The 26210-nt window shown below is 45.7% G+C and overlaps 1 protein-coding gene across 10 annotated transcripts in view; it reads right to left on the minus strand.

Moving 5' to 3' along the window:
* RAPGEF1 (Rap guanine nucleotide exchange factor 1) overlaps positions 1-26210 on the minus strand; it is a 140696-nt gene that overhangs the window by 52618 nt on the left and 61868 nt on the right. For 6 of the 10 annotated variants that reach the window (XM_057547861.1, XM_057547859.1, XM_057547866.1 and 3 more), the window contains exons 2-5: positions 17355-17494; positions 16617-16730; positions 11926-12104; positions 7599-7755 (exon numbers count right to left, since the gene is read on the minus strand). In XM_057547861.1, coding sequence (XP_057403844.1) covers positions 7599-7755; positions 11926-12104; positions 16617-16730; positions 17355-17494 — 590 coding nt within the window. The remainder of the gene's footprint in view (positions 1-7598; positions 7756-11925; positions 12105-16616; positions 16731-17354; positions 17495-26210) is intronic. The other 4 variants (XM_057547863.1, XM_057547867.1, XM_057547864.1 and 1 more) reach the window with 1 other exon arrangement.

Consider the following 26210-nt stretch of genomic DNA (forward strand, 5'->3'; position numbering starts at 1 on the left):
TTCCCCCTTTCTTCTTCCCTCTCCTTCTCCTCCTTTGTAAAGCAGTGGAATACTCAGACCGCTGCACACAGGAAATACTCAAATACATGCCACATAAGATGGACCATGTAGACACACCAAGAAGAAATATTTCAAATGACTGCAAAATGATGGGTAACCTGAAGGTCAAAAATAACTTTGAAACGTCTTTAATACTTTCTAATAATCATACTGATGGAGGTGGTTAGTGTTATTCTGAGACTTGTGTTTGTATTGTGAAGAAACAAATGAGTCAAAAACAAATGTTGATATTTTTTAAAACAGAGATTTTCAGTGTGAGAGGAAGAAAATTAAGATATGAGCTTGATGAGGTTAAGTAAAAACCAGTATAAATTCAAGATGTATTTTCTCTTAAAGAAACTAAACATGTGATCAATGAGTAGCAATGAGGAACCCTGGAGTGAGGTCTCTAAACATCATTCCCCAATAAAGGGAACCAGAGCTCCTTAAAGGAATGGCTGATTCCAGGTCGGTGGTAAGAAACGTACAAGGTAATTATAACTCAATAACAAAAAAAAGATAAATAACACAATTTAAAAACAAGCAAAAGACTTGAATAAACATTTCTCTAAATAAGATATACAAATGGCCAATAAGCACATGAAAAGATGTTCAGCATCATTAGCCATCAGAGAAACGAAAATCAAAAACCATAGTGAGATACTACTTCATACCCACTAGGATGGCTGCGTCAAAAAAAGCCAGTGATAACAAGTGCTGGTGAGGATGTAGAGAAATTGGAACCCTCATGTACTGTTGGTAGGGATGTAAAATGGTGCAGTTGCTTTAGAAAATAGTCTGGCAGTTTGTTACGAGATCAAACACAGAGATATTATATGACCCAGCAATTGCAGTCCTAGGCATATACCCAAGAGAAATGAAAACATACATCCACACAAAAACTTGTACCTGAGTGTTTGCAGCAGCATTACTCAAGATTGTCAAAATGTGGAAACAACTGAGATGTCCAAATGTCCATGAATAAATAACGTGTGGTATATCCATGTAATGGAATATTATTTGGCAATAAAAAGAAATGAAGTACTGATACATGCTACAACATGGATGAACTTTGAACACATTATGCTGAGTGACAGGAGTCAGTCATAAAAGGACCCATAGTATATGATTCCATCTATATGAAGTGTCTAGAAGAGGCAAATTTAGGGACTTCCCTGGAGGTCCAGTGGTTAAGACTCTGCACTTCCGCAGGGGACGCAGGTTCGATCCCTGGTCAGGGAACTAAGATCCCGCATGCTGCGTGACATGGTCAAAAAAAAAGAAAGGCGCAAATTTATAGAGACAGAAAGTTAGATTAGTGGCTGCCTAAGGCTGGGGGAATGGAGAGAAATGAGGGCAGGGTATGGGGAGAGTACAAAGGGTATGGGGTTACTTTCTGAGGCAATGAAAATGTTCTAAAGTTGACTGTGGTGATGGCTGCACAACTCTGTGAATATACTAAAAATCACTAAATTGCTTTAAACTGGGTGAACTGTACGGTATGGGCGTTATACCTCAATAAAGCTATTACCACAAACACACACAAGTAAGTACAAGGTGAACCTGGAACACCTTTTCATATCCCAAAGTGAGAAAACGATCAAAGACTTCTGGGGTCACGTCAAAATGAACTCAGGAAACAATGTGAAGAAGCTGTCACTGTTCAAAGATGGGACTTGAGCATCACTAAGGATAATAACTGCAATGGACTGGACATATAAACTATGTTTATTTACATCCCTGAGCTCAGAATGCTATATTAAAAAACTCAATCCAGGGCTTCCCCGGTGGCTCAGTGGTTAAGAATCTGCCTGCCAATGCAGGGGACACGGGTTCGAGCTCTGGTCCGGGAAGAGCCCACATGCCGTGGAGCAGCTAAGCCCGTGTGCCACAACTACTGAAGCCTGCGTGCCTAGAGCCTGCGCTCTGCAACAAGAGAAGCCACCGCAATGAGAAGCCTGCGCACCCCAACGAAGAGTAGCCCCCGCTCGACGCAACTAGAGAAAGCCTGTGCGTAGCAACGAAGACCCAACACAGCCAAAAATAAATAAATACAAATAAATAAATTTTTTAAAAAACCAAAACCTTGGGCTTCCCTGGTGGCGCAGTGGTTGAGAATCTGCCTGCTAATGCAGGGGACACGGGTTCGAGCCCTGGTCTGGGAAGATCCCACATGCCACGGAGCAGCTCGGCCCGTGAGCCACAATTGCTGAGCCTGCGCGTCTGGAGCCTGTGCCCCGCGACGGGAGGGGCCGCGATAGAGAAAGGCCCGCGCACCGCGATGAAGAGCGGTCCCCGCACCGCGATGAAGAGTGGCCCCCGCTTGCCGCAACTGGAGAAAGCCCTCGCACGAACCGAAGACCCAACACAGCCAAAAATAAATAAATAAATAAATAAATAAATAAGAAAATCCTTTAAAAAAAAAAAAAAAAAAAAAAAAAACCAAAACCTCAATCCAATGCTCATGTTAGATGATGCTAAGAAACACTCATTTTGGTAACTGGTAAATGAAGGAAGGAATTAAGCACTGATCCTGCCTTTCCCCTGAGAATTATAACACAGGATAACCTTGACTGACAAGGGGAGGTCTCTTTTAGTGTATTCCGGCTAAGGAATGAGGAAGGGATGGCAGAAAGAATTATAATGTCATCATTCTGCAACTCCAAGGAATTAACCGATCTAGGCAATAACCATCAACGGCTATTAATATCAAAAAAGGAAAGATGCCTCTAGATGGAAGTGCAGGGCAGCACCTAGGAAACATTCTTTTAGATACAAAAACATGAACCTGATTCAGCCTAGTTTTGCAGGAAATTCAAGGGACAGAGGAACATGTTAAATAACACCGCATAGATGTAATCAGCAAAACCAGACTGTGGGAGACTTCTCAGAGAAACAACCCTTCCTTAAAAAAAAAACCAAACAAATAAGTTGCAAGGAGAAAAATACAGAGAAGGGAGAACTTTAGACGAATATTAATGAGTTAGAGTGTTTGGACTCTATTTGGATCTGAAATTGAAAACCAAACTGTTTGAAAACAGCAAACTATATACCCTGCAGGCCAAATCCAGCCCAGGGCTTGCTTCTGTAAGGCCCTCAAGGTAAGAATGCTTTGTTTAAAAAAATTAAATTAAAACAAACAAAGAATATGCAACAGACCAATATGCAGCAGAGACTACGTGTAGCCCCAGAAGCCTAAAATATTTACTATCTGGCCCTTTACAGAAAAAGTTTGCCTTGTTCTAGAGATATGCACTAAGGTATTTACAGATGAATGGACATGATGCCTGGAATTCGCTTCCAAATAATCCAGGGGAGTAGGAAGAGGTCTGGAAGAAACAAGACTGGCCAACTGTGGAAGTTCTGCGATGGGGCTTCATTACACTGTTCTCTTTTTTGCAAATGTCTGAAATTCGTCATAAGTAAATATTTTAAAATAGGCTGATAAAGGAATAAAAGAGGTGGCTCATCTGAAATGTCAGTGTGGTAGAGATAGCTAGCTGCCCCACAGTATCTGCTCTTCCTTATTAACAGAATTTTACTTGGGCATATGACCAAGTTCTGGCCAATAAAATATTAAGTGGAAGCTCTGTGAGGCCTTTGAGGAAGCACCCCTAAGTGGAGAAGCCACAACTCCCTACTCTCTCTTCTTCCCGGCTAGGTGGAATGCAGTCATAATTCATGGAGACTGTAACAGCCATTTTGGACCGTGAGGTGGAATCCATGTGTTAAGATGGTGGGAAAGCAGGATAGGAGACCACATCCCTGGCCATTTTGTGAAAATGCCACGCTAGCCTTGGACTGCCTGCCTATCTGTAGGCTTCTTATATGTGAAGGAGAAAGAAAGTTCTATCTTTTGAAGCCAGTATTATGCTGGATTTTCTTGCAGTCAAGTCTAACCCTAACTGATACAGTCAGGAAAATATTTCTTTCAAAATATTCCTGCTATTCAAGGTGAATCTGGTATACAAGCCCAATTTTTGGATGGTGATGGTTAAATGACAGAACTGCAAGTATTCCAAAGTTTCCTCCCAGATCAGTGTTTTTTTTTCTTCCAATTAAAAAATGTGTGTGTGTGTGTGTGTGTGTGTGTGTGTGTGTGTGTGTGTGTTGTGGGGGAAGAGGCTGGAGGTCAGGGGAAGAGGCTGGAGGTCTTAGAAGGGAGATCCAAGAAGGTCTGCAGAGATGGTAAAGCAGAGTCCAGAGAGATGGGTAAGAAGCTGTACATCTGAGATAAGAAGAAAAGCTGAAAAGGTGAAATTAGGAAGAGTTGGGGTCTTGGTTTTGAAAGGACAAACTCGTTTATCTGTTTGACCTTGAGAAGCTCAGTCCTCCAACAGCCAAGACCTAGGCTGGAGGTAGTTCCTATAGCAAAGGGAAAGTGAGGGCCTTTGAATTCCTTCCAGAGAGCCATGACCATCTGAGTCTCAGGCTCCCATTGGTAAAGCACCTGCCTGGGTCAGATTAGATAATAAGAGAGGTCCATCCTTCGACCTGAGTTAAGTTGCCCAAGGTTACAGAGCTAACAAGTGGCATTTACATGGAGGTTTAAATGATAGACGGTACTGCACATTCAGGGACAAAAACAAAGTAATCCTGCTTTACAACACTTTTTCTACCCTCAAAAGCAAAATTCCATTTAACACGTGAATGAGTAACTTGGAAGATGGTGAGTCAGTTTACAGGACATGCCAACACTTTCCCTCTAAGTGGGATGACGACACCCTTGTGGATGTAGTTCACCTCTGCACAGTCCTGTCCCTCCCAGCCCACCGAGGCTCCCTCACACCATGAGGACAGGAGCTTATAAGGTGTCCTAAGCCTGACGGGGACAGTGAGAGAGGATGGGGGCCAGCTGGTCTGGAGGGGAGACACACTGAATCCCTTGGGCCGAACCATGAATCTTCCTCCTTGCGGGAGGCAGCTGAGGGTGACGGTGAGAACACAGGGTCTGGGGTCCAGCAGGCCTGGGTGTGAATCATGCCCTTGCCACTGACTACTGGTCTGCCTGAGACTGTTTCCACACCTGTGAAGGAGGGGATCACACCCACCTTGGAGGTCGTTATAAGCATTAAGTGGGTAATACACGTTAGCTATGATTACAGTTGAGACCTTAACAGCAAACGCCAACATTACGGGGTCTAAATCGTCCCTGTGGCCTTGACTGACTCCAACTATGAAAAACTTCTAGCGACACAGGCCAGCTCCTGCTCATCCTTTAGGCTTTAGCCTGCCTGTCTCTCCCTGGGGAAGTGTCTCTGATCCCCCTGTAAATTGAAGGTCCCCCCTACACCCAAGTAAGACCACACGCCATTCTTCCTTTATAGCACCAGTCCTGGTTATAATTATACAATTACAAGTTTTTGATTGCTGTCCTTTTCCGCCTTTAGATTCTAAGCTCCATCAGGTCAGGGACGGTGCCAGTTTTGTTTATCACTATATTCCGAATTCTATCACACTACCCAGCACACAGGAGTTTCTCAATAAACGCTTCTTGAATAAACGAAACAAAATTTAATGTACAGAGCTCCTCACCTAGAGAATCTTTGTTCTGGTTAAAATATTTTAAAAACAATTATGGAAAAGTTCAGACGCTGACAGGTTCATAATCAATAGGTGTCTCTCGCTTTCTCTCTCCCTTCCCCTCTCTTATCCTGGTCAATTTGAAAAATCTGAGAAACTTTTCTTTTAGACAATTTTTCAACTGATACAGTGGCACTTTAATGATTCCATAAAGGAAATCCACTCGGGAATGTTACAAAGCTTTACGCTTAACTCCCTCTCTTCTACTTTGGATGTTCTGACTTGTTTCGAAACATCTAATTATAATCAATTTGGTAGACGGAAACCTTAACAATGTCACCTGAAAAATAACACTTGTCAATAACAGCATCTCCAGAAGCCCGGACAGGAAGAGCAAGGCGAGGCGAGCCCGAAGCGCACACACCCCGATGGTGAAGTGTGACCCGGGTCGCGTCTCGCTTGCCCTGCCGACCTCAGACAGCGAGCGGGAGGCTGGAATGGGAGAATGTGTGACTGGGCGTCAGGTCTGGAAAGCAACGTCAGGTCCCACATAGCAGCCACCCTGGGCTACATCCTTAAGTCTCACCAGCCAGCCAAAACCGATCGTGCAGGACCTAGTAACTGTGGGGAGTGAAGAGAACTGGGAGGTGTCAGAGGACACTGTGATGCCGTCTAGTCAAGCCTCCCTCTAACTGAGCTCCATAAAGCCCAGCAGACACAGCAGCCCTGCTTACACAGTACTGGAGGTAAGGAGCCACCCAGACCGCCCCAGCCAACACGCTTCATTCCGGAGCAGCATATAACGTCCAGCAATGCTTTCTTAGCCTCCCATCTGTAAGTTTTACCCGTTGGGGGTCCTTATTCTACTCTCCAGAGCTTCTGGGGAATGTCAATCCAAGGAGGCAGCATTCAGGAGTCTAATGGCATGGTTGAGTGGGGAAGGAATTTTTTGGACCTAGGGTAAGTACCTTGGCTACAGTTTTGTACTGGAGGGTCTAGAAAGGAAGACAACACAGTTTTTCAAGCCAAGAGACCTGTTTGCAAAGCATACATCTAGCACCACATAATTAATAATAAACAGCAGCTAAGATCTGAGTGTTTAGTATGCCCAGCATAGTTCTAAAAGCTTTATATGTATTAACTAATTTAATCCTTCCTACAACCCCATGACACAGGGTACAACAACTGCATGTATTTTGTAGATGAGTTAACTAAGGTACAGAGCACTTGAGTAAATTGCTCAAGTTCACAGACTAGTAAGTGGTGAACTTGGGATTCAAATCTAGCTGGGCTCTACTCTAATCTAGCCCTCTTTCCACTACATTATACGGCCTCACGTTCCCACCGCTCACAGCCCTCGTCCCAACCCACAGGATCTCACCTGTTTCACGCCCTGCATTCTGCCTTGCTCCTCATCCACTGGGACTTATTTTCTCAATTAGGGTTTGTCCCTTGGACCTCAATTCCAGGACCTCCAAGGACTTCACTTTCCACCGTAACAATGATTCATAATTTCCTATTATGCCATTTCTGACTTCCCTGGGTAGTAAATTCACAGACCATATCATGGATTTCAAGTACAGTTAGTTTCATCTCTTACTCACGTCAATCCTGCTTTTCTACTAAGAATCCCAGAAGTTCTTAGAACATGAAAAGGTAGCAGTTGACATGCTGGGAGTTTTGCTAAAAGTCAGTGCAAAAACAATTTCCACTGGACTTCGTCTAGCCGGCAAGCGTGCACAGCCAGAGCTGTAGTATAAAGACTACCTGTAGATTTAATACAAGGCCCAGTAAAGGCTGACTGCTTCTGGCAGCTTTTCTAACTATCAGGACGAGTACTCCAAAGGTTATATTCCTGTAAGAGTCATTTGTACCACAGAGAAACAGCTGTGGGACAGAGCAGCATCCAACAGCAGAAACACTGGAAGACGTTCACTCGAATGTACAAAGTTTAGGAACAAGTTCTCATGTGACAAACACCCAGCAGGGAGGGTGCTCCAAGTCCCTGATGAGGACCATCTGGAACCTGCACGTACCTTCACTCCGTCCAGCACGGCTTTGATGACCCCCTTCACAGTTGTCACCATCTCTTTATCTTCTGAGTTCACACCTTCTAGCATCACTTGGTCAGACCAACGAATGAGGTTGGCGAGACTTTGGTACACTCGGCTATAGCAGGAGGAGAGGGCTGAGCTAGAGGTAGGAGAAGATTTTTAAAAGAATATTAAAAATCTAAAGCATGACCATCACTTTACGACATCTGTTTAGCAGAGAACTAGTTTCTCAGTGACTAGGGTTTCTCAATCCTTCTTTCTATAAGATCTGCACCTCCTTTTAATAAACTTTTCCTCCCTGAATCTATTTCCTTACATCCAATGAAGATTTTGTGGAGCTTTATCTTCCAGTCTGTTACAAATTTTTTTTCATTTCTCATATATAATGTAGAAAAATTCCACCATGATAGTTAATATGCTTTTTCAAACTTCACATCCTCCACGAGATTCTGATAACATCTCTCAAGGAGTGCCTCATTGTCCTCTCCTTCTAGTAGGTCAGACTGTTGTACACTTCTTGTTCTGAATTAGATAAAAATTCATGTTATATTGTGTCACAAGGAGTCAACAGGTTTGTGGAATTTTAGCAGGCAGGATCCTTTAAAGGAACAGCCTTTATTTTTATTAAAAAATTTTTTTTGGATCTTAGTTCCCTGACCAGGGATCGAATCTGCACCCTCTGCCGTGGAAGCGCGGAGCCTTAACCACTGGACTGCCAGGGAAGTCCCAAGGAACAGTCTTTAAACATGAGCTCAAAGAGATCTGAAATTTACCAGAATTCCTTCTAACATGGGCTCAGCTTCACCATCGCCTGCAATAAACCATGGCTGAGCTGTCAGAGGAACGCATTAATGAGGAGTATTTTAAGGAGGACAAGTCAGAGGCGAGGTGACCTGTGGTGATGGTAGGTGGGGGGCGGAGGTACTAACTTCACCGTGATGCCAAGAACTCAAAACAGAAGCCCTGAGCACACCTGGAGGCCCCAACGATTGTGGAGTGGAGGCCAAAATGAAGAAGTTTTATATCTTCCACATATTTTTAAACAACTAAAGATAATTTTCCCTAGGATTTATGGAAAGGATTATTTTTCCATTTTAAATATTATGTATTACAACAGAGGTAGAGCAAAAATGTAGAAAATTTGTGGGATGCTACCTCCTCCACTAAAAAAAAAAAAAAAAAGAATGAGGCAGACATTTAGGAGCCAAAGATATACTTTTTCCCCAAAGATATAATTTTGAGAAAAATATATAATATTGTAAGATATGATTAAAACAGGTTCTAAAAACAAAGACATTAAAAAAAAAAAAAGCCTGAACCAAACAATGCTCTAATGAGAAGCTCTTCAGAATCAGGTAAGGAGGAAGAGAATTTCCAGGAGGTCTGAAGTCTCCACTTCGCCATTCACTCGGCTCCGTGCATGTTCAGGCAGAGGAAAGAAGAGTCAGAAAGAATGAAAGCAGCTCCTCAAGCCCCATTACAAACAAGAAAACTTTACAAAAGGAGCCACAAGAAAGCCAGGGTTTGGCTGCTTTAGAGGATGATACAAATGAAAAGTGTTCGGTGTCAGACCTATTCTCTTCGGAAGGAGGACTGAGAGAATAAAACAAAACTTGCAGACCTGCGGGGGGGGGGGGGGGGGGGCGGGCCGGACCATAGATGGCGTCGTCCTGAAGGGGGGCGTGCTTCTAGCAGCTCTGCTCCTCCTCCCTGGCAAGGCCAGGCTAGGCCTCTTGAAACAAAGACTGTGGCCTCCCGCCCCCAATAATTAAATGAAAGACGTGGGAGGGGTCACTTTTATGTGATACTTAATTCCTACCTGCACTGGATGTTAACATTTCCCTGAAAGCACCTAAAAATGTTGGTAATTGTGTCCACCCTTCACACTGTGAGCTTGCAAGAAGAATATTCCTGTGTCTTAATGTCACGGGAAGGACATTAAAAAAGGAAGGAGGGTCTTGTACCATAAAAATGTCCAGTGGACCAGTCGTTGGTCTGTTTCTGAAATGGAGCAAAGCTGTCTGCACTGAGGGCAAGCAGGGATCCTGCTCTCAAACATCTCTGAATGTTCCACCGTCAGGAAAAGCCTCCATTCATTGCCCACACTGAACAGCCAGCCGCCTGTTCACAGGCCCGTCACCACTGCCCTCGGAACCTAGGGGAGCGTGGCGAAGAGCCTACCCGCTAGGGCCCAACCCACAGAGAAGAGGCAGGAAAACACCCTCCCAGCTAACAGATGCACAGGAGGATGAGATGATGGAAGGAAGCTAAAAGAAACATTTGAGGAGCATTTTAGATCATCTCAGGGAGATCAATAAAGTATCATCAACGGGCTTTGGAAGAATTTCAGGAGGAAAAAATCCCTTAAATGGTATTAGCCAAAGGACTACAAAGAAAAAAAAAGAAATCATTATTCCTTATGGCCACACCCAGGCATTTCTCTTTTCCCCTCTAGGAAACTGTTATAGACAGTAAGTAATTTTAGTCAACTATAAAGTAACTACAAAACCTCCCCACGGACAAAAAATGCCCCACACCATCGTCCTATTACTTGGTCAATTCTTCCAGAGCCTGCATGTCTAGAAAGTAACTTCGCAAGCAGAGTTGCTGGCTGACACTGCAGGAAGCGACAGTCGTAGCAGCAGCGCCCCGTCAACGCTGTTACAGGGCTCAGTGAAGGTGACTGTCCTGGACTCTCCCAGAGGCCTGGCACGTGAGGGGATGCGCCCTCACCTCCCACAGCGCCGCCCGTCGGCGCCCTGGTGTGATCACACTCTGCTCACAGGACTGCGGGTCTCGTCCCTGCCGGGCACACTGTGCCCGCTGGCCTCAGCTCCTCTGCTCTTCCCCTTCTCCTGCCCCCACTGCCCACCCAAATCCTGCCCTTCCTGCAGGTGCAGCTGCAGCATATCCTCCCCCAGGAAGTGCAACTCTCCTGTAACTCTCCCTCCTTCAAAGTCCAACAGAGCTCCCACTTGGTACCATCAAATCAGCACTGTCATACAGTGGGGGAGTTGATTTTCTCAGATCTTAACTCTCCCACGGTAGGCCCATCCCATGAGAAGAAGTGTATGAGAGCATTTCATAAAAGCTACCTGTGTGTCTGAGACCCAGTGTACTGTTAAGCACGTTCCCTCAAAGGAGAACAGCACCGGGCCTGTCTACGAGCTGGGCACTGGGCTACCTACTGGAAAAGCATGATGCTTGGTCTCACAGAGTCCTCCATATGGAGCAATGAACAAGGCCCCAGAGGGACTCGCTTCCTCAGAGGCCTCTCGCACATGACAGCAGCCTGGCCCGGCAAGTGAAGACAGAGCAGAGCAAAGCCCTCCCAACGGCTTATCCTTCCCCGCCAAGTGGCCTCAGTGAGCTTCCAGCCAAAAGACCACCATCTACAGGGGTCAGCAGAAGCTCCAGGGCAGAGAGCTTCTTGGAAATAAAGATACTGTTTTATCTCCCAGAAGAAGAAAACTATGCACTTCACTGTCAAGTTCTGAAAGCAGTTCACAAAAGCTTAGCCTCATGGGGCTACAAGGACACTAAACCATCTTGAGGAACTGAAACAGAGAGATGTTTATCCTGAACAGGTACCAGGGAAGAAAAACAAAGCCAGCAGGCATCTGACAGCCTCTCAAGAAGAAGCTCCTGATAGGCTCTCACTGAAGGTTACTTTTAATACTGCTTTCCTTTCTGTATTTAACAACAAACATGGGGGCAAGCCGCTCACTAACCTTTCAGAGGAAAACGAACTCTAGCAATAAAAGCATTACCCCACAAAAGCTGACTACACTTCCATACCTGGCTTCCAATGAATCCAGGTGCTATTTGGGAGGACCTGGCTTGATACAATTAAATGTTTCACTAATCCATGCTCTAATGGGATTCTTCTCTACCTCTTTTGGCCTAATAATCTAAGCAGCCAAGGTCTCCAATAGGTTAGATATTGGCAGGATTTAATGTCATAATAAACTATGGTTAACATAGGGTACTGGGAAAAATGTGTCCAAATCAATGCAATTATTGCCAATGAGCTAGCTAGTACGAAAAAATAACCACAGATTTACGCTGTGGATACACCCCTAGCAATGGTGGCGATCTTCCTCAGTGTTGAGGCCTCATGAGTAACAATGACTTCAACCTTGGAAGAATACCAAGTGATAGCCATGGGGTAGGGGTGGGGGCAGGGCGTGGGAGGGCTCCTTTTCCTCCTGGCATTCCTCACTGGTCCTAGAAACACTGAGTGTGAAATGCCCCCGAACCAAGGTGCCACTAGGCCTCCACTGCTCTGACACAGCCCAGAGCAACTCACCTGTGTTGAATTCGAGGGTCGCTCTGCACCAGGGGTAAGATGGCCTCCAGCACCTTGCTGGCAGACCCCGGAAGCATCTCCAGTACCTTCTTATCAATAGCCATTTTGTCCACAATGGTCTTAAAGTAGCGCAAGGCACTGACAACTTCCTTCTCTTTCTCTTCCAGCCAGCTCAGGTTCTGAAAGGAAATGTTAAGCATAAGGAGGGAGGAGAGAGATTAAAGGGAGCAATTTTAAAATAAATAAATAAAATAAAATTTCCTGCAAACTAGTTTGAGATTGACACCAATGGGAAAGGCTTCTTGCTGCAGAAAGCAAGCCAAATTGTTTTTCTAAGGATTGCAATCAGGATACAGAGGCTAGACTTGAAGGAAGAAGAAGGGGCTGACTGAGAAAGGTTGTTCAGATATTCCTAATTCCCTTCCCGGACAGAGACAGATTTGCCCTGGGGTCTCTGCCTCAACCACACTGAGATATCACCATTAATCTCAGTAAGTGTAGTGAGGACTAATTTGCTGATGGCTGCAGGATGCTTACAGAACCAACAGTTAAGTCCCAACGTGTATATCTATCCAGTAAATCAAATCAAGAAACCCCAGGCCTTTCAAGGTCCTAGGGGCTGTGGAAGACTGGTCAGAGGCATTAGTGCTCAAAACCCACTCTCCCAGGACTCTTCACTAGATTCCTACATTTGACCAAAGACGCAGCCCCTCTCAATGAAATGATATGGCTCTCCCAAAGGACCTGGAAACCCTAGGGTTAGAAGGGGCAGGATGTGCTGGGGTGAAAAGGTGAAGAAGCTGGACAGATGGCAATGATTCAATCACTACTCCTGCAGCGTGTGCTAACAGCACGCAGGGTCCCTCTGCCCCTGAGGAAAGCCCGCCTAGGAGGAAAATAAAACACAGAGCCCTGTACTTCCCAGCACTCACATTCCCACACCCAAATCTTCTCTCCTTGACTGTGGGATACCTTGAATCCACAGACAGTGGGTAAACACACCCCTTTGGTTTCTTTCTCCAACCTCTCCTTATACTGACCCTAATGTCAACAACCCAGATCCCAGCTGGCTGGCAGGGAAAGGGAGATGAAGAATAATCTATAAAATGGATAAATCCAAAAATGGATGATCTACTCAAGTAGAATCGATTACATGTCCAGGGCAAATTAAGAGTGGTACATATGAGGAAAACTGCCACCTGTGGGCTCTGTGAGGTCCAGAGAATATTCAAATAAAAACCACCGAGAACAAGAAGATAATTTCTAGGAAAAGTAGATTTAAAACTATATAAATATATAAAAAAGTGATACACAATAAAAAGTGATTATGATTCTGAACACCAGCTCTTTTAAAATAATGAGGAATGTCATTTTAAATAAAAAATTTCAATAGTGGATTTCATGGGAATATCAAAGGAAAAACAAATAAATGGAATCAAGAAGTAATTACCTCCTTTCGTCAGACAACTTTCAAAAACCCGATTTAATTTCTCTCAATGGGGGTACTTCCCAAAAGGTATTCTGTAGACCACCATGATACATTTCTCCAAGGGAGGAAAAAAACACCCCTTCCCCATCCCCATCACTGTGGCCTCTTTGCCGTCACTTATTTTTCTCTTCTCACTACCTGACACGTTTGTTTATTTACTGTCTGTTTCCAAGAGCCAGGCACTTGCTTCTCCACCTCGTGGCCCAGAGCGCTCCGTTTCGCCATGGCCTACACGGGGCTGAGGGGAACCTCAGCACGAAGGAACTCATGGTGCCTTGCAGACATCAAATGTGACCAAGACCGCTTTGGCCAGCTGAGCAAGAGGACTGACTATGGCTCCAGCACTGCCATCTCAGCACGTCAGGAGCCAGCAGAGACGAAACGTGGGCAGGAAGCAGGAAACATTTTAAGAAAATGTGTCACGAGGTTTGCTAGGGAGAAAGGGGCTAATCTGGGGATGGGAGCCGTCCAAAAGCGGCAAGGCACTTCACGGAAAAAAAGAGAACTCTCCTGTCATTTGCAGAGAGATCAAATGAGCCACTGAAGAGCCGGGCTGCCCTGGGCTCCTAATAAAGGAGCCGACAACCTAGCAGAGTCAGGTTTCATCCATTAACTCTCCAGCAAATTCCACTCCCAGAATTAATGGCCTCTGAACGCTGTGCATTCCCCTAGCCCATCAGCTGTTAAACTATGGCTTCTCGCAAGACACAGCCAGCAGTGGGAAGAGTTGACCACGAGACACCCGGACCGAACACCCCCAGGAACAGGGAACCCGAGGCCGAGGCCTCAGAGAGGCAGCTGCATCCACCTGCACACGGCTCCTGCGTCAGGGGTCAGACGCCACCACTGGTGCCAACAAAGCTGGAAACTACATGAGGCCAGCGGTGCTGGGGAAGGGCCTCGATCCAAAGGCACTGCTGGGCTTCAGGCTCCTCATCTGCAAAATGGGGAGAATAATGCCTGCCCTGGGTGATCTAAAGAGGTTCGTGTCGGGGGCTGGGTGAGAATGCATATGGAAGTACTTCATAAAATTAAGGGAGAAAGAGATTTTGATTAAGAAAACTTGGGCCAGAGCCCACACTCTCTGTATACTGGGAAGAGTGAAAGCTTGTGCACATGGTCAAGGTGAGGAGTAAGTAAGATGGCGCGTGAAATCACCCAGGATAGGGCCCGGGCAAAGAGAGACCTGCAGTAAGTTGTAGATGGATCCAAATCTATTTCTGTCTACCTGAGTTGCAATTTGCCATGTAATAACCTGGGAAAAATGAGAATATATACGGAAATACTAAGTCGTAAGACAGCTAGTAAGTAATAATTAAGGATGATGGCAAATGACCGAGTCAGCTAAGGTCACACACCCTGGCAGATTCCCCAACACTTCCTGTTCTGACTGTGGGCCCCCACCATGGGTTTACACTCACTTTGACTCATGCAGGTGACCTGGAGCAGAGCACAGTAATTCAACCCTTTTTAAAGGGCAATGACCAGAAACCAGGGTAACACTCTTCCTTGGGCAAAGATCACATCTATAGCTCCTTCCCAGAGAACAGAGTTTCTCAGCCATGGCACTGACATTTTAGGACAGAAAATCCTTTGTGGGGTGGGGTGAGGCGGGGTTGCTGTCCTCTGTATTGTACGATGTTTACCAGCATCCCTGGCCTCCAGCCAACAGATGCCAGTAGCACCTGCTTCAGTCTCCTAGTTGTGACAACCAAAAATGTCTCCAGACATTGCCAAATGTCCCCTGGAGTTTGCAGAAACCCCCACTAAGGAAAGGGTACTTTAGCATCAAATTTCCCCTATGACCTCTCTTGGAGTGATGAAGAAAGGGGGAAAAGTTGCAAGAAGTGAGCAGCTGAAACAGTTCCTTATCAGAGTTCACTAGCAAAACACAGTGGTTAGTAAATCATTTCACTCCGGGCCGCCTGGACTAGTGTCAGATGACAAGTGGCACTCTTCTTGGCGTTTAATATAAAACCCAGTTCCAAGGGGTTGCTAAACAGATTGCAATAAAAAATAATTGCGGTACAGACCAAATCTTCCACTTTATTACTCTTCTTCAATCTGGAATTTAGATCAATCTGGCAAACACCGTATATTTCATTCTTGCTCTCTAGCCTCTTTTTCTTAACAGATGGGGCAGGAAAAACGATTATTCAACAAAGACTTTGGACTTAAAACCTTTATTTTCTCCACTTTTAACTAGACTTTTAAGATATTCTGCTGGTCAACATAAAAACAAAAGTAGATGCACTGCAAAATTCAAGAGTTATGTGTTTATATAACAGGGTAGTGTTTGCTAGTGGCATTAAATTGACAGCTGTGACAACAGTTCTACAAACTATGCTGTGGACAGTCACTGAAGGGTTCAGAATCTACTTATCTGTGAGGCTTGTCTTTATTTTACACTGCTGAGTTTAATTTTGTTTTTATGTTCAGTTACGTGTGGGAGCTAACATTAGATTTGTTAGATATTAAAAAAGAAATTGACTTTCATAAAGAGTAACTGTAGCATCGAGAGAGTTTCGACTTGATGTCAGATGGCCTGTGTTCAAATCTCAGTGTCACCACTCTTTGTGTGACTTTGCCCAAACGTTTAATATCTCCATAGTCCCAGTTTCCTTTTCTGCAAGATAAGTTTCCACCTCCCAGGGTTATAATGAGAATTAAGTGAGAGAACGAGTGTAAAGCACATAGCATGGGGCTAAGAAAAGGCTTGGTACATGTTAGTGGCACAAAAGGTGTCCCTGGCTCTGAGAGCGCTGGTTCTGCACAGTATCATCACACTCACGAGTCTCGGGAGATAGTTAACAGAGTACCTTACACTTTAGATGCCCTTCCTTTTCTCAACTATCCAGATCATCTTAGCAACTCAAGGAAAGAACAGCTGGTCTTAAGAGATGAGACTCACCCGCTTCCCCCGAACCCGTTGGACCCAAGCAGCACACCCAAACCAATCCCAAAAATCCCGGAGCTTTCGCCATTGAGTACTGAGCTCTCTCCAAAGGCCATGGGGGCTTGGATAAACTCTTACATTTATCCAAGGCTCCTTGGACTGTCTCCTGAACAATTAAGCCCATAGTTGCCACCCAGCTGAACACAATGATATTGCAATAGATTTTTTTTCCATCCCCAAAACCATGGGCCAGGATTCTGCAGTAGAAGGCAAGGCAAACCCAATTGTTCTTAACATCACACTGACCTTCTGCCTTTGAGACCTGGAAGCCACAGCACTGGTGGACATAAATGCTACTGCCTGCTGCTCCAGATCCAAGGGGATAGGGTAGCCCTCTGGTAGAAATCTGTCTGTTGCCTCCTGGAAGAGAGGAAACCTGGATTCCTACAGAGCTTGAAATGGCCGTTTTAGGCTGAAGGGAGGGGTTGATGAAAACCAACAGCTGTTCCAACACATCTGGCTTGACTGGCCCTGCTGAGGTTACTGGTGTTTGAGGACATCTTTGGCTGGGTTTCAAGGGTTTAGCAAGTTTCAGAGCATGGGCCCTAAAGCCGAATGATGGATGTTCTGGACATCACAAATTTCCGTGTGTGTGTGTGTGTGTGTGTGTGTGTGTGTGTGAGAGAGAGAGAGAGAGAGAGAGAGAGAATGTGTGGGCAATGTGGGCCTTTCTGGGGCAGAGGCAGCACCCTGGAGTGTGAACATGACGAGCTGAGCTATTTTAAATGCCCAGAGGATGACACAGCTGGAAAAGAACTGTTCTAGCCAACCAAGCTTGACTCTGATTAACAGGAGAAACACTCACCAACCTAAAGGTTCATATTTCACAGGGACACTGAAGGCTCCGCCTGGAACCGTGGAATGCTATGGAATAGGTGTTCTGTACTGAAAGTTCAATCCCCAGGGAATAAACTTAAAAAACAGCACAAACTCACTGCTCAAAGCAGGTGAAGGCCAGGAGAAACACCTAGAGAGTCAGCTTACTTTGTTCACAGGCTTCTCTGGAATCTTCACAGACACCTCAGCTGGTTTTCCCTTCTTCGATGGCGTTCTCTTGATTTTGGGTGAGTGGAATTTGTCCATCAGCTTCATGGTGAAGGAGGAGAGATGAGAACGCTGAGAGTCTGAAAACAAAGAAGGTGATGATTTTTAGAGGTAGAGTGGGAAGAAGCTGTGGTTCTTTGACCTTCTGTGGAAGTGAGCATCGTCCTCAAACAAATCTCTCCCCCTAGCTGTTCAGGGTTACAAAGAAAAGGAAATATGGATCCATTAAACATCTCTGCTTGCATGTTTCAATTTTTGCCATTTCCATCTAGTCTAGGTTGAACGCAGTCAAAATGGGTTTGGAAAACGAATGTGCAAATATTTCCAAGTGACCTTATAGAGTTTGTCTGATGATCTAACCAATGTCCAAGGGAACTGACTAAGATGAAAGAATACCAAAGTAGAATCACAGAAGTGCTGGATGTAAGAACTGGAAAGGAAGGCCCTTTTGAATCAACCTTCACGTTTTCTGGTTTAGGGAACTGCAACAAGTGACATGGGTAAGGCCTCAGAGCTGGCAGTGGAGACTGAAACAGAACTAAGGTGTTTGAAACCCTCGGGGACACAGTGAAACACTAAGTGGTTTATCGCCAAGGTCAGGAACAAGATGAGGGTGTCCGTTCTTACTACTGTTATTCAATTTTGTACTCTCTTACTCCAATAAAAGCCAACCAGATTGGAAAGGAAGATATAAAACTGTCTCTATTTGTAGATGACATAATCCTGTATACGAAAAATCCCAAGCAATCCACTAAGAAACTACTAGTACTAATAAACAAATTTAGTGGGCTCACAGGATACAAGATGACATACAAAATCATATGCAAGATCATATACAAAAATCAATATTTCTATACATTAGCAAGGAACATTCAAAACGAATGTCTAAAAAGCTTCCACTCACAATCATCAACAAGAATAAAATACTTAGGCATAAAATTACACTTAAGTGAAGTACTGATATGCTATACCGTGGATGAATCTTGAAAACATTATGCTAAGTGAAAGAGGCCAGTCACAAAGACCACACAGTGTATGACTCCATGTATCTGAAATGTCCAGAACAGGCAAATCTATAGAGACAGAAAGTAGATTAATGGTTGCCTAAGACTGAAGAGAGCGGAGAGGGACGGAGAGGGGCTGCTAGTGAGTAAGAGGTTTTTTTTGGTGGGGGATAAAAGTGTTCTAAAATTAGAATCTGGTGATGATTATACAACCCAGTGAATTACTACAAAAAAAAAACTTGAATTCTACACTTTAAAGGAGTCATGTATGTGAATTATATCTCAATGAAGCTGTTAAAAAAAACTAACCCAATGAGCAGCCTTCCTTCATTTACCACCCGCCATTTACCACAGCACTTTCCAGTGTTTGAAACCACCTTATTAAATTATTTACTTATGTGTTTATCTCCTCACAAGAATGCAAACTCACTGAAGGCTGTACCTGCCTTGTTCAAGCCTGCATCTCCAGTGCTAACATGGTACCTGGCCCATAGAAGATGCTCAGGAAACATTAATTCAACAAATGAACAAATCAACCAATGAAAAAATACCCCACGAGGGCTTCCCTGGTGGTGCAGCAGTTAAGAATCCGCCTGCCACTGCAGGGGACACGGGTTCGAGCCCTGGTCTGGGAAGATCCCACATGCTGCGGAGCAACTAAGCCCGTGCGCCACAACTACTGAGCCTGCCCTCTAGAGCCCTCGAGCCACAACTACTGAAGCCTGTGTGCCACAACTACTGAAGCCCACGCTCCACAACAAGAGAAGCCACCGCAATGAGAAGCCCGTGCACCACAACGAAGAGTAGTCCCATGCACAGCAACAAAGACCCAATGCAGCCAAAAAAAAAAAAAAAAACCCACGAAAAGGACTGCTTCTTTAGGTAATGTCAGAAATTCACAGGAAATACTTGAAATTGGTTGAAAATTAGGGAGAACGTGATCCTACGCAATGGAAAAAGAAGTATCTGTATTTTTTTTTTGGCTGCGTTGCGTCTTCGTTGCTGCGTGCAGGCTTTCTCTAGTTGTGGTGAGCGGGGCCTACTCTTCGTTGTGGTGCGTGGGCTTCTCATTGCGGTGGCTTCTCTTGTTGTGGAGCACGGGCTCTAGGCGTGTGGGCTTCCGCAGTTGCAGCACGCGGGCTTCAGGAGTTGCAGTGCGTGGGCTCAGTAGTTGTGGAGTGTGGGCTCAGCAGTTGTGGCTCACGGGCTTAGCTACTCCGCGACATGTGGATCTTCCCAGACCAGGGCTCAAACCCATGTTCCCTGCATTGGCAGGCAGATTCTTAACTACTGCACCACCAGGGAAGTCCCCTATCTGTATCTTTAAAATAAAAATTACACTCCCTTTCAATTTTTCCAGCAATTAAGTACTAAAAAAACAAAAAACAAAAAACCTTCCAAATAAATGACACAGCATCTTGTATTACAGGCATGTCACTGTGTCTATTAGTGTTGCATATGACTTAATAGGGCCAAAGTTCAATTCTTTTGTCAAAGACCTTCCAGGTGGCAGGCAGGATCAGATAAATGATCTGCCCTTTGCAATTATCTAGGAACCCACTGCACTCTGGACCAAAGAGAAAAAGCCAGGGTCTGACCTTCGTTCACAAGTGGAGTCAAACCAAACACAGCTTCACAGCTGTCTGTCTGTCTGCTGGCCAGAACTGCAGAAAGCCCTTCTTAGAGCCCCAGTGTGGACACAAGTCCACAGGAAGCTCAGGCACCTCTCTCCTCACCTGGAACGGCTCAACGCAGGGTCGGAGGGGCTCTCAGCACCAGTCCTCAAACGCTGCATCACCCCTGGGATTCAAAGCAGGTAAACTGGGATGGTTTGATTGCTCCAGCTCCCCTCCTTCCCCTTCCCCACCCAAGCAGGGTGGGCCCCATGTACAGTTTATACTTCCTTCTTTATACTTCGAAATGATGTGACCAGTGTAATAATTCATGTGGTAATTAAGAGGGTGAGCTTTGCAGTCAGTCTGTTTGAGTGAACAGACTTCATCGGCACCTCTCCAAGTCTAAGTCTCTTTGTCTGGAAAATGGGGCTCATAACATTGTTCTAGAAACGGCTGATGTGACGTAGGTTAAATGAGATGCTGCTTGTGGACGACGTGGTGAGGTGCTCAGCCATGTGCTGGGCACACGGTACCTGCTCAATACAGGGAGCTAATCAACCTAACTATATGATTTGGATGGGTAGCAAGTCTGACCAAACTTTGAATTCTTATTTCCCAACTGCTAACAGATCTGAATCAGGATACTCTGCAGCACTGAACATCTGACCCACGATCCCGAGGAACTGCGGGCCTTACACATGCCCCTCTCCTCTTCCTTTAGTCCTGACCAGAAGTTCATCTGTGCCCCTCTCTGGTGCCTCCTTCCATATTGCCCTTATTGCTGCCCCCATCCTCCTCCTTCGGATGCTGGCCTCAGCATCCCGAAAGTCTCAGCACATCCCTCACCAGACAGGTTCCCAAGTCAGATGTTAGGGTGTGACTTCCACCCTGGCAAGCAAGACTGAAAGCGGGGCAAGAAAAGCAGACACAAATGGGGAAGTAAAGGCAGGATGCACGGTTTCTTTGGTGGTCAAAAATGTTCAGAGACATGGGCTGGGCGAGCCAACTTCTGCCTCCTCTGGTCTGCTGCCCCGAGTTGCTATATGGGTAGGCAGGGGGCTGAGGGACTGCCCAGGTTCACATCTCTGCCATCATGACCAGGGTAGAACTAGGGTAGGCAAACAAGGTATGGGGGCTCCCCAAAACCCCTGATCATGACCCAGGGGTCAAGTAAGGACACCTCCGCCTGAGAGCAAACAGAGCCCAGGAAATATATCACAACATACTCTCTCAACCTCTGCTTTGCCAAGCATAGCCTGAGACTCTGGTCTGTCTTGGGGCACAGCTGGGAATCCACATCAGCATTTAAAGAAAGTGTTATATCTACCAAGAAATCTCTCTCCTTGTAGTATTTAACAGCCTCAAAGCAGCCAGCTCTAGCACAAGATGTGATAAATCAAGTGGAGGAAGCAGGTTCTTTGTAATGACAGCCAACCTCCTCAAGCCTGGAAATCAAGGACAGCACTAACTAGGGCAGATTTTGACTTGGAGGCTGCTTGTCACCTTTTCCTTGAAACAACAGCTTAGCAACACAGGTTTCAACACAGGTTTCAGGAGACTTGCAAGGTCACTCAAACTATGCATTTCAGTGCTGATAAAGCACTATAACGACCAGTGACAGCAGAGTGGAAGGAAGCAAAGGTGGCAGCTATGTTGGGGTAATCTTGCCAACAGTAGCCCCCCCCACACACACTTCCTGCCCCTCTTCTCACATTCCTCATGTGTATCAATCATCTTGGGTAGAGGGCAATGCTAAAGAGATGCTCTCACACTACTGCAGAGTTTCAGGTGACTTTAATGACCACTCTGACTTTTCACTTGGGAAGTTGTAAATGTATGTGTTTAGATATTTTCCAGTACTGAAATTAAAACAAAATTTTGAAAGATTTCATACATACACATGTACAACGTACAGAGAATTCATCAAATCCATGCATCCACCAGCCCAGACTATCAAAGAGAACCGTGAGCAATGACAGAATATCTGCACTACCCAACATGGCCGCCACTGGAGGCTATTAAGCACTTGAAATGTGCCTAGTGTGACCGAGAAACTGACTTTTTATTGAAATGTAATTAAACAGCCACACGAGACTGGTGGCTGCCGTACTGGACAGCACGGCTCTAGAAGCAGAACATTGGCAATCTCACTGCTGCCACCGCATGCTCCGTCATAATCATATCTTTCTTCCCGACGATGGGTAACTGTGATTTTGATTTTTGTGCTTATCATCCCTTATTTTTAAAAAAATTTTATTTATTTATTTATGGCTACGTTGGGTCTTTGTTGATGCGCAGGGGCTTTCTCTAGTTGCGGCGAGTGGGGGCTACTCTTCGTTGCGGTGCACGGGCTTCTCACTGCAGTGGCTTCTCTTGTTGCGGAGCATGGGCTCTAGGTGCGCAGGCTCCAGTAGTTATGGCTCGCGGGCTCTAGAGCACAGGCTCAGTAGTTGTGGCACGTGGGCTCAGTAGTTGTGGCTCATGGGCTGTAGAGCGCGGGCTCAGTAGTTATGGCTCACGGGCTCTAGAGCGCAGGCTCAGTAGTTGTGGTTCACGGGCTCCAGGGCGCAGGCTTGGTAGTTTTGGCACGCGGGCTGAGTAGTTGAGGAACACGGGCCCTAGAGCACAGGCTCTGTAGTTGTGGCCCACGGGCTTCAGTAGTTGTGGCTCGTGGGCTCTAGAGCACACAGGCTCGGTAGTTGCAGCACGTGGGCTCAGTAGTTGTGGCTCACGGGCTCTAGAGCATGGGTCCAGTAGTTGTGGCACATGGGCTCAGTAGTTATGGCTCACAGGCTCTAGAGCGCGGGTTCAGTAGTTGTGGCACACAGGCTCAGTAGTTGTGGCTCACGGGCTCTAGAGTGCAGGCTCAGTAGTTGTGGCGCATGGGCTTAGTTGCTACGCGGCATGTGGGATCTTCCCGGACCAGGGCTTGAATCCGTGTCCCCTGCATTGGCAGGCGGATTCTTAACCACTGCACCACCAGGGAAGTCCCTCATCCCTTATATTTTGTCATAGTTTATATCTATAAGTATAGTTTAATGTATAGGTTTGTGAAGTTAACTTAAATGGAATTTCATTGTAAATATTCCTATGTCCTTGCTTTTTCACTTAGTGGTAGGTCTGACGTTTGGCCAGGTGAAGTGTATACAAGTGCTTTTGTTTTCAGTGCTGTGAAGTTCCACATATAGCAGTTTTACTTACCCCCTCCCTGCCAGTGAATACTGGGTCATTTTCAGCGTTTTTGCTTTTATAAACAACACGGCGATGGACCTTCTCATACTTGCCTTCTGGAGCACATGCAAGAGCTTTCTGTGACTAGAACCGCTGGGCTACAGAGTACACACCACATCTCATTCCATGGATGTTGCCAGATGACTCTCCAAAGAGTCTGTGCCACTCTGCAGCCCCAAGGGCAAGGTTGAGTCCCAGCTGCTCTCCCAACACCTGGGTTTGCCAAACTTGCACACTTTTCGATAGGGCCATACCTAAACAAAGGAAACAAAAGCCCTCCTTCCCATGGAAATGCTATAAATTGGTGTATCTTACTGTGTTCTATCAAATCTGCCAGAACAACTTCAAAGCTCATGGATAGAACTTAAGAAAAACCCTCAGCCGCCACTTAGTACGGCATTTATACCACGGAGGGTCTGGAACTCCCAATGAGCAATCTGCCAGTCATTTCTGCCAGAGGAGGAAAGCTTACCTGACCTCACAATCAACTTCTGTAGAGATGGCCGCGATGTCGCCCAGAGCAGCACTCTCCTGGGCAGCCATCACAGGCTGCAGACAGGCTGTCAGCTGAACGGCCTTCTCTACCCAGAGGGAGAGAGAACGGGCTGGAGGAGAGGCACGTAGCCTGCTCACAAAATCATGTCTCAACCAAAACCAAAAACACACCAAAGCCAAACCAGTTTCTTCCAAGTAGTCTGCCAGGTGTTCAATATTTCATTCTTAAATTTTCAATTTGCCCCTTGGCCAGGCTTAACAACGATCTCTGCTTGGTGCTGACAAATGTACACATCAACTGGCCTTTCAGACGTCATTTTTAGCAGCAGCTGGGATCCCAACTTAGCAGTGGTTTCTGTCAGGGCTTAATTTCGCCTTGGATGGGGGGAGTCTCTACATATCAACCATACAAGGGACCACAAAGTCAGGGGCAGGGTGGATAACACTCTGAGGCAGTTCCTTGGGAGACACGGCGGCTGCTCATTCTTCGTACCGATGGCGTGCAGGGCGCAGAGCTGGGCACTGGAAGGACTCCCGCTCATCCGCGCACGAGCTCTGGTTGCACACTTCCGCTTCCTTCATCCACACCATTTCCCAAATGTGTTAAAAGGACAACTAGAGTGGAGAAGTGACACGAGGACCTCAGGAAGAACTATTTTAAACATAAGGACTTCAGACTTTTAAAGGTGTGTTTGCTTATCTAGAATCGTACAGACTGTAATGTAAAGACGGAGACAGCGTGAGAGTGAGCGGGTCGCGGGCACGGCAGGTGGCCCGCGGGCTCTGGAAGCAGGCAGCTGGTGATCTCACTTGCGCTTGGCCTCTCTGAGCTGAAGGTGCCTCGCCTGTGGAGCAAGCGTAACCACAGGACCGACCTGCCTGGGTTGCTGTTGCGAGGGTTACACGTGATCCTGTGTGTGAAGCATTTAGCAAAGGACCCGATATACAGCAAATGCTCAGCACACGGCACCCGTTACTGTTACGGGATAACACCGCCAAGCCTCTGCCGACACTCAGTATGGCAAAGGCTAAAAATAATCCCAGCCTAGTAGAGCGCAAAGTAACCTGATGTTTCATTTTTTCCAACAATTTCCATATTAAAAGATCCTCTTTCTTAATACAGAACTATTCGTGTTAGGGAAAATAATTTCTCTAGTTCTGCAACACCAAAGGCTCTTTTGACATGAAAATCTTTTCATGTTACCCGTTGGTTCAGGAAGTCGACTGATCGCTACGATGCTGCCGTGGGTGCTAATGGAAATATTAAGCATGTCCTTTTTTTTTTTTTCAGTAACAAAAGTAAAACAACCTCATTATAAAAATCCAAGCACTGTAAAAATATATAACATAGAAAGTGAAAATCCCTCATAACTCCACGTATGGCAGAGCTGAAATACTTCCCTGACTTGCTCTTTTCACCTGAGCGATATGCGGTGGGCATTTTCCCACGTGAGCACAGTTAACGGGTGAATCATGTTCTGCTGAAAGGCCAACCACACACAGTCCACCAGTCTCCTGACTGATGGTTCCGGTTCCGAGCCCCTGCCCTTCAAACAACAGCACATGGAAGAAGCCCCTCAGGCTTAGCCCTCTGAGCACCTGTCTGAGACAGGCTCCTAGAAATGCAACTGTTAGGCCAAATGGCATGAGCACTGAAAACCTGCTGAGAGACCGCGCAGCTGCCTTGAGCTGGAGGCAGGCCAGCAGGGACTGTGCCAGACAGCGAGACTCGGGGTGCAAGCAGAAGAGGTGGGGTGCAGGAAAGAGACCAGGCCTGGGGGCCCCTGCCACCTACAGAAGAACCCAGGCTTCACTGTGGATCTGGGCTCAACTCTGACAGAGCTACCAGTTTCGCTTTACTTGCATAACTGGTAAGGAATAAAAGCAGATTCAGAACTGAACAGACACTTCACAAAAGATGAAATCCAAATGGCCAATAAACAGACGACAAGGTGCTCAGTTCCATTTGTCATCAGGAAACAATAAATTAAAACCATGAAGCAATACGACTACACACACACCAGAATGGATAAAAAGAAAAAAGAGGAAACACTAAGCATTGGTGAGGATGAAGAGGAACGGGCACCCTCTCTCCACTGCTGCAGAGGGCAAGGCAGGACGAGAGCTGAGCACACGCTTCCTGGAGGCCCAGGATTAAATCTTACTCATTTTGGAATCCGGCACTTAGCCCCAAAACCGGCACACGGTGAAAATAAATAAATGATTGTTAGTGAACACAAAGACAAAAGAATCAATGAATGAATTCTGCAACAACTAACAACTACTACATTCAACCAAAACCAGAGAGTAGTATCTGATTAGTGATGTAGATGGGACGGTTTATACTGATTTTTAATACAATTCTCTGAGGAATGCCAACACGTGAGTCAGAGACAACTCAATCAAGAACTTTCTCTGCTGTGGTGGTTCAGTTTGGGTCATCTGGGTTA

The sequence above is a fragment of the Balaenoptera acutorostrata genome, chromosome 6, assembly GCF_949987535.1.
Source record: "Balaenoptera acutorostrata chromosome 6, mBalAcu1.1, whole genome shotgun sequence".
NCBI lineage: Eukaryota > Metazoa > Chordata > Mammalia > Artiodactyla > Balaenopteridae > Balaenoptera > Balaenoptera acutorostrata.